Genomic DNA, 8,909 nt, shown 5'->3' with positions numbered 1-8,909 from the left:
CCCGGAGAGGGCCGGGAAAACTCAAGACTGTCATGGAGGTTCCGTTCCGCACTCCACACTTCAGGGTGGGTTCTGCCTGAAAACTGTGCGAGTCAAGACAGCTGCATCCAGTTTCCGTAGAATTACTGCAGAACCTCAGAGAGCCAGCCCCCGAAGCCCCTCTTTCCCCTCCAATCCGGCCCTACACCCACCCACCCCACAAGGCCCTGGTCCCTGTGGTTTTCGGCTTCGGAGGGCGGGCTACCCCGGGACCATGGGCCCCGAGCTCATGCCTGTTCATAACGGGGTGGAGGTGGTAGGTCTTTCTAAGGGCCTCCCGGCTGGGCCTGAACGCAGTGCGCAGGCCAGCTGAGGAGCAGGGGAGCCCTCCGGCCTCTCTCTGCCTGGGTCCGTCAGTGAAATTCCGTCCGGGGCTCCCCGCGATGGCTCTCCCGACACCTTCGGACGGCACCCTCCCCGCGGAAGCCCGAGGACGAGGACGGCGGAGGAGACGCGTCTGGACCCCGAGCCAAAGCGAGGCCCTGCGAGCCTGCTTTGAGGGGAACCCGTACCCGGGCATCGCCACCAGAGAACGGCTGGCCCAGGCCATCGGCGTTCCGGAGCCCAGGGTCCAGATTTGGTTTCAGAATGAGAGGTCACATCAGCTGAGGCAGCACCGGCGGGAATCTCGGCCCTGGCCGGGGAGACGCGGCCCGCAAGAAGGCAGGCGAAAGCAGACCCCCGTCACCCCATCCCAGACCGCCCTGCTGGTCCGAGCCTTTGAGAAGGATCGCTTTCCAGGCATCGCCACCAGGGAAGGACTGGCCAGAGAGACGGGCCTCCAGGAGTCCAGGATTCACATCTGGTTTCAGAACAGAAGGGCCAGGCACCCGGGACAGGGTGGCAGGGCACCGGCGCACACAGGCGGCCTGTGCAACGCGGCCCCCGGCGGGTGTCACCCTGCTCCCTGGTTGGTCGCCTTAGCCCACACCGGGGCGTGGGGAACGGGGCTCCCCTCACCCCACATGCCCTGCGCGCCCGGGGCTCTCCCACAGGGGGCTTTCGTGAGCCAGGGAGCAAGGGCCCTGCCCCTGCTCCAGCCCAGCCAGGCCGCGCCGGCAGAAGGGATCTCCCAACCTGCCCCAGCAGGCGGGGATTTTGCCTAAGCCGCCCTGGCTCCTCCGGAAGGGGCGCTCTCCCACCCTCAGACTCCTCGGTGGCCTCCGCACCCGAGCAAATGCCGGAAGGACCGGGACCCGCAGCGCGACGGCCTGTCGGGCCCTTGCGCGGTGGGACAGCCGGGGCCCGCTCAAGCCGGGCCACAGGGCCAAGGTGTGCTTGCGCCACCCACGTCCCAGGGCAGTCCGTGGTGGGGCTGGGTCCCCAGGTCGCCGGGGCGGCGTGGGAACCCGAAGAAGGGTCACCTCCACCTCTGACGCTCGCGACCCCGGGGGCCTCCGTGTCAAGCACAGATGCAAGCCATCCGGGAGTCCTCCCCACCGCTCCAGGAGCCGGGGCGCTCGTCTGCGCTCACCTCCCGGCTGTTAGATGAGTTCCTGTGGACCCAAGAGTTTCAGCAAAAGTCACAACCTTTCCTAGATCCGGCGCCACTGGGGGAGCTGAAGGACGTGGAAGAGCCCGCTCCGCTGGAACCACTCCTCAGACAGGAAGGACACCGGGCTCTGCTGGAGGAGCAGGTTGGAGCGGGGTGGGGCGGGGTGGGGGCAGGGCGGCGGCCTCTCTTTCGCGGTGAACCTCTGACTCGGTATGGAGAGACGTGTCTTCCCTTCCAGCTGACCTGTCTAGGATCCCTGAGTTCCAGGTCCGGCGAGAGACTCCACAAAGAGGAGGGCTGTCATTCTTTCCTGAGCATCCCGGGGATCCCAGGGCCCGCCCAGGTACCGGGAGGTGGGCTGTCTACTGCTCACGCGCGGGTTTGCAGGCAGCAGCCTAGGTTTTCTAACCAGCCCAGGTGGAGCTCTCATCCCTTTTTCCCCGCGTTCTTCAGTCGGGTTGGCGGAGACCGCAGTCCGCGAAACACCGGGCCCGGGCAGAAGCCAGGCCAGTTCTCCTTTCCGCGGCTCGACTCCTCTGCCTCTTCGCTCACCATCACTTGCCAACCCGTGTCCCGCCAGCCTCCTCGCCAGCACCATGGAGCGCCTTGCAACTAAATGTAGACCCGAGACCTCGCGCAAACCGGGGTGCTGCCCTTTCCAGGCAAGAGCGAAGGCAGGCAGCGATTAGGACAGGAACGGAGACAGAGTGGGACGGAAGGTTGGAGCTAGGAAAGGATGGATGGACTGAGGGACCCTGGAAGGGAGAGAAAGAGGGAGGGAGGGAGAAAGGGAGGAAAAAACCGGGGGAGGGAGGGAAGAACACCAGACACACCCCACCACAATCACTAGCAAACCCACTCCCAAACACACAGACACACACGGGCGCACGCGCGGGAACACAAGCACACACACAGACACACAAAGACACAGACAGCTTGAAGAAGAGCAAGGGACAGAGGGATGGAAAGATAGAAACGGAAGGAGAGAGAGAAACAGCGATAGAGAGAGAGAGACAGAGAGAGACTGGGGATATTGCGAGAGGAGAGAGAGAGAGAGAGGGCAAGGTGGAGAGGGAAGTAGAGAAAGGGAGAGGGTGAGGGAGCTAGAGAGGGAGAGCAACAGAGCCTTGGAGAGGGAGGCTCTGCTCTGATAGACAGGGGCCCCTTTGGCCAGGGTAGGGTAGAGGGTGCCTGGGCCGGGCTAGAACAGGGGGGCAGGGCCGCCCACGCGGGAAAACCAGGGGAGCCCTGAGACGTGTTTTACTTGGATTGGTTGGTTGCTTTGGGGGTGCGTTTCATAGCGTCATTCCTTTGCTGGCTCCTCCCTGTCCTCTTGGTGCTGTGGGCCCTGAAAGATGTTGAGTGCACCAGTCCCTGTGGCGGGAGCAGTGGCGCCGAGGGTGCCTACGGGCCGCGGCTTGGGTTTCTCTCGTGTTCAGAGTGGTATGGCTGTAGACAATGGCAGTGGCGCCTGGCTGGTCCAAGAGCCCGGTCCAGCTATGCCCGCCTGATTCCAGGCGTCACCACCAACCCCGGGCCGCGAGGCTGGGATCAGGCACCCCGGTGCCGCTTGCCCGCGGCCGGGCTGCTCTCCCCCTCTATACGCCCAAGCTACCACCAGTCGCTGCGCTGCGCTTTCCGCCTCCCTCCCAGAGCGTCCCGCTGTCGCCGGCGGCCAGGCCACACGCGGGACCGCGGAGGCACCAGAGGCCTCCATCAGCTGCCCGGGCTCTGGAATCTCCAGGAGGCCTCCCTTTAGCTGACACTCCAGGCCTTCCCCTGGCTCTCCAGCTCCGGAGCTTCCAACACTTGGGCCTTGCCCAGGACGGGGTGTGCCCCCAGGCGTCAGGGCCCAGGGCCCACGGTCCTGGGATCCCCTCTGGTCCTTTGCCTTGCCGCGGAAAAATTATTTTGGATTCCTCCCCGCCCCTCCTGCAAGGCCCCTTCTTGCCCCACACACCCAGAGAAGCCAGGGCTGCCCAGGGGCGAACAGCCGGCCCAGCCCCGCGGGCCCTTTTTCTCACAACGCCTACACCATTGTCGCTTGTCCCGAGGAAGACCCAGCCCGTGGCCAAAGGGGCAGGAAGGCCCTGCTTTGTCCCGGGCTGGCACTACAGCCCCGGAAGCCTGATCCCGGGAAAGAGGGGCTGATGGACACCCAGACACACCCCACCACCACCACGAGCAAACCCACCCCCCCACACACACAGATACACCGCGCGCGCACGCGCGCCGGCACACACGCACACGGACACGGACATGCACGGACACACACACAAAGACACAGCTTGAAGGACAGCAAGGGAGAGAGGGATGGAGAGATAGAAACAAAGGGTGAGAAAGAGACAGAGATAGAGACAGAAAGGGTGGGGAGAGAAGTGACAGAAGAGCCAGAGGTGGAGGGGGAAGAAGAGAGAGAGGGTGAGGGAGCTGGAGAGCGAGTGCGATTGAGCCTTGGAGAGGGAGGCTCTGCTGTGGTAGATGGCCCCTTTGAGCAGGCCGGGGTGGGGTGGAGGGTGCTTGGGCTGGGCCAGAACAGGGGGGCAGGGCCGTCCAAGCCAGAGTACTGAGCCCTGAGACGTGTTTACTCTTGGATTGGTTGGTTACTTTAGGGGTGCGTTTCGTAGGGTCCTTCCTTTGTTTGGTCCTTGCTGTCTTCTTGATGCAGTAGGCTCCGAGATTTGTAGAGTGCGCCTGTCCATCTGGCGGGAGCCATAACGCCGAGCGTGCTCACAGGGCACAAGACCTGGGTCTCTCTCGTGTGCCTGAGACTGGATTTTACACAAAGTCGGTGGCAATGAAAATCCAAGTGCACAGGGACAGTTTTCCTGGTGGCTGACGAAGGCAATGTCCTTCCCCGGTGGAAAGCAGCCCATGCGTTGAAGTGGGAGTAGAGTCAGGGGGCGGTTGGGAAGCATGGCGACAAAAGGGGGAAAGAGGGAGGGAGCGGGGAGCCAAAAGCCTTCAGCACCCAGTATTCCCAGGGGGTCTCGCATCCCAAGTACTACCCAGGCCCGACTCTGCTTAGCTTCCAAGATCAGTCGAGATCCCGTGCATGCGTTCAGGGTGGTGTGGCCATAAAGGCCGGCAGTGGCGCCTGGCTGCCACAAGAGCCCGTCCCAGTCACGTCTGCTCGACTTCAGGCGTCACCGCCACCCCGGGGCCGAGGGCCTCAGATCCGGGGCCCCAGAGCCGCTCCCCGCGGCCGGGCTGCTCTCCCCATCAAGGCCCCAGCACGGCCGGCCGCCGCGCTGCGCCTTCCGCCGGCCTCCCAGAGCCACCCTCCTCGCCTGCGGCCAGACCACGCGCCGGACCGCCGCCCTGCTGCAGCGCGGGAGAGCCACAGGCCTCAGTCCCCTGCCCAGGCTCCAGGCACACCAGGCGGCCTCCCTTTTCCCAGACGCTCCAGGCCTTCCCCGCTCGGGAGCTCCCAAGCTTCCAACACATCGGGCCCGCTCAGGATGGGGTGTGCTCTGAGGCGTCAGGGCCCAGGGCCAAAGGTCCTGGGATACCCTCCAGTCCTCCGCCTTGCCGCGGAAAAATTGTTTTGGATCCCTCGCCGCCCCTCCTGCAAGGCCCCCTCTTGCCCCACATACCCAAATCCGTCAGGGCTGCCCAGGGGCAAACAGTTGGCTCAGCCCCCCCGGGCCCTTTTTCTCACAACACCCACACCATTGTCGCTTGTCCCAACGAGGACCCTCCCCGTTGGCCAAGGCCCTGCTTTGCCCCGCGCTGGCACTAGAGCCCCGGCAGCCTGACCCCGGGAGAGAGGGGCTGATGGGACACCCAGACACACCTCACCACAACCACGAGCAAACCCACCCCGACGCACACACAGACAGGGAGCACGCGTGCGGGCACACACAAGGACACACACGGAGACACACACAGGCACACACACACGGACACACAAAGACACAAAGATAGCTTGAAGTAAGGGAGGAGACCACCCCTCATATTGTCTTATGCCCAATTTCTGCATACTGAGACTATCACAGCAACCGTAACACCCATGCGCTGTCAATAGAGTCCGCAGCCTGATCCCAGGACAAAGGTACTGAGAGACATCCAGACACACCCCACCACAATCCTGAGCAAACCCATTCCCAAACAGACACACATGGGCGCACCCCTTTTAGTAAAATCTAAAAGGCAGAAATGAAATCCACAGGCAGACAGCCCGGTGCCACACCCTGGGCCTGGTAGTTAAAGATCTACCCCTGACCTAATCGGTTATGTTATCTATAGATTACAGATACTGTATAGAAAAGCACTGTGAAAATCCCTGTCCTGTTTTGTTCTGATCTAATTACTGCTACATGCAACCCCCAGTCAGTACCCTCTGCTTCCTCAATGGATCACGACCCTCTCACGCAGACCCCCTTAGAGTTGTAAGCCCTTAAGAGGGACAGGAATTACTCAGTCGGGGAGCTCGGTTTTTGGAGACGTGAGTCTACCCATGATCCCAGCTGAATAAAGCCCTTCCTTCTACAACTCGGTGTTTGAGGGGTTTCCTCTGCGGCTCCTCCTGCTACAGTAGGAGAGCAAGGGAGGGAGGAATGGAGAGATAGAACCAGAGGGAGAGAGAGACCCAGACAGTGTGGGAGGAGAGAGAGGGAAAGAGGGAAAGAGAGAGAGAGGGAAAGAGGGAAAGAGAGAGAGTGACAGAAGAGCGCGAGGTGGAGGGGGAAGTAGAGAAAGGGAGAGAGTGAGGGAGCTATAGAGCGAGAGCGACAGAGCCTTGGAGAGGGAGGCTCTGCTCAGGTAGACAGGGCCCCTTTGAGCAGGCCGGGGTGGGGTGGAGGGTGCTTAGGCCCGGCTAGAACAGGGGGTCAGGGCCCCCAACGCGGGAAAACCAGCGGAGCCCTGAGACGTGTTTTATTTTCTTGGATTGGTTGGTTGCTTTGGGGGTGTGTTTCATAGGGTCCTTCCTTTGTTTGCTTCTTTCTGTCTTCTTGGTGCGGTGGGCCCCCAGATTTGTAGAGTGCGCCCATCCGTCTGGCAAGAGCTATGGCTCTGAGCCTGTCTACGGGGCCAGGCCTGGGTCTCTCTCGTGTCCTCGGGACTGGAGTTTACACGAAGTCGGTGGCAAAGTGCACAGGGAGGGATTTCCTCGTGGCTGGTGAAGGCAATGTCCTTCCCCCAGGGAAAGCAGCCCACGGGTTCTGGAGCAGAGGTCTTGGCTGGCATCTGTGGGACCCGCTGCCCCTGCCCGCCCCTTCCCCGGGCTTGGACCATTGCGGCGGCGCTGGATGAATGATTGAATTGTCTGGGCGTCCCGGGAGCGTGAAAGACACCGGGGACCTCAGGGAACCCGCGCCTGCACCCTTGGGGTCGGTCCCGTCCGCCTGGGTTGGAGCCGGGCTCCTGGTGGGGCTGCGGCGAGTCGCAAGAGGTGGGATGCTGCTGCCTTGTGGTGCTGCAGTGGCGGATCTTCAGGCGGAGGCCCTGGGCTTCGGCTGGGGCGCAGGGGTGAACAAGGTGGAGGGGGGAGGGGAGGTTGGGAAGCACGGAGACAAAAGGGGGAAAGCGGGAGGGAGCGGGAAGCCAAAAGCCTACGGTACCCGCTATTCCCAGGCGGAATCCATCCAAGTAGGAACAGGCCCGACCCTGCTTAGCTTCATAAGATCAGAGGAGATGGGGCGCGTTCAGGGTGGTGTGGCCTAGACGCCTGCAGCGCTGCCTAGCTGCCCCAAGAGCCCGGCCCAGCCACGCCCGCCCGACTCCAGGCGTCACCGCCACCCCGGGGCAGCGGGGCTCGGATCTCGGACCCCCAGAGCCGCTCGTCGGTGTCCCCGGGCAGTTGTCTCCCTCCAGGCCTGAGCACCGCTGGCCTCCCAGAGCGTCCCACCGTCGCCGGCGGCCAGGCCTCGCGCAGGACCAACGTATCACAGCCCTACTGTTGCTGGGGGGCGCTGGAGGCCTCCGTCCCCTGCCCAGGCTTCCGCCTCTCGGGGCGGCCTCCCTTCCGCCCAGGCTCCTGGCCTTCCCCGGCTCCCAAGCTCCGAGCTTCCACCACATCAGCCGGCTCAGGACGGGTGTGCTCATCCCTTCACTTTTTAACTTTTTGTTGTTTCTATTTATATTTTATTGTGCTATGTCTTGAAATGTTGTTGTAGTTATTACTTTTGATTGGATAATATTTAGTATTCCTACTTTGAATAAGAGTAGTTTGCGCAGCACACAGCTACAGTGTTATAATATTGTTTTGTATCCTATTAGCAGTGAGGATTTTTTTACCTTCAGGTGATCATTTATTGCTCGTTAATGTCCTTTTCTTTCTGATTGAAGTACTCTCTAGCATTCCTTTAGGACAGACATGGTATTCATAAAATACTTCAGCTTTTGTTTGTCTGGAGAAGTCAGGATTTCTTCTTTTTATTTGAAGAACATTTTCACGGTATATGCTATTCTAAGGTAAAAGTTTTTTTTTTCCTTTAGTACTTTAAATATTTATTGCTTCTCTCTCCTGGCCAGTAGGGTTTCCACTGTAAAGTCTGCTGCCAGAGGTGTTGGAGCTCACCGGTATGTTATTTGTTTCTTTTCTCTTTCTTCCTTTAGAACTTTTCTTTATCTTTGACTTTTGGAAGATCTATTGAATGCTTTGAAGTAGTCTTTTTTGGGTTAAATCTGCTTAATGTCCTATAACATTTTTGTAGTTGGATATGGATATCTTTCTCTAGGTTTGGAACGTTTCTGTTATTATCCCTTTGAATAAATTTTTCTACCCCTGCCTCTTTCCCTACATCTTCTTTAAAACCAATAACTCTTAGATCTGTCTTTGTGAGGCTATTTTTCTAGATCATGTAGGCATGATTTGTTTTTATTTTTTCTTTTGTCTCTTCTGACTATGTATTTTCAAATAGCCTGTCTTCAAGTTCACTATTTCTTCTGCTTGATCCATTCTGCTATTAAATGGCTCTAATGCATTCTTCAGCATGCCAATTGCATTTTTCAGCTCCAGAATTTCTGCTTAATTTGTTGTAACTATTTCAATCTCTTTGTTGAGTTTAGCTGATAAAATTTGGAATTTCTTTACTATGTTATCTTAAATTTCTTTCAGTTTATTTTTTAATACAGCTATGTTGAATTCTCTGTCTGAAAGGTCACATATCTCTTTTTCTCCAGGATTTTTCCCCAGTGCCTTATTTAGTTCACTTGGTGAAGTCATGTTTTCCTGGATGGTGTTGATGCTAGCAGATGTTCTACAGTGTCTGGACATTAAAATCTTGGGCATGCAGCACCATATGAGAGGTTTGAAAAATAAAATTAGAAAGAGAAAAGGTGAGTATTTATTGTAGTCTTCACTTTCTGGGCTTATTTGTAGCTGTCTTTCTTGGGAAGACTTTTTACATATTTGAAAAGACTTGGGTGT

The 8,909-nt window shown here is 58.7% G+C and overlaps 1 protein-coding gene across 1 annotated transcript; it reads left to right on the top strand.

The window, feature by feature from the left end:
• The first annotated feature begins 407 nt into the window (after positions 1-407).
• LOC100581039 (double homeobox protein 4C-like) lies at positions 408-3,685 on the top strand. The gene is given in 4 exon segments (XM_030812457.1): positions 408-1,356; positions 1,359-1,440; positions 1,442-1,877; positions 2,990-3,685. Coding segments are annotated over 4 exon segments (2,148 nt in total). The 5' UTR covers positions 408-422.
• Positions 3,686-8,909: the final 5,224 nt, after the last annotated feature.

This window comes from Nomascus leucogenys, chromosome 5 (assembly GCF_006542625.1).
Source record: "Nomascus leucogenys isolate Asia chromosome 5, Asia_NLE_v1, whole genome shotgun sequence".
NCBI lineage: Eukaryota > Metazoa > Chordata > Mammalia > Primates > Hylobatidae > Nomascus > Nomascus leucogenys.
The sequence above is the reverse complement of the archived record's forward strand: the minus strand, read 5'-3'. Positions and strand labels throughout refer to the sequence as shown.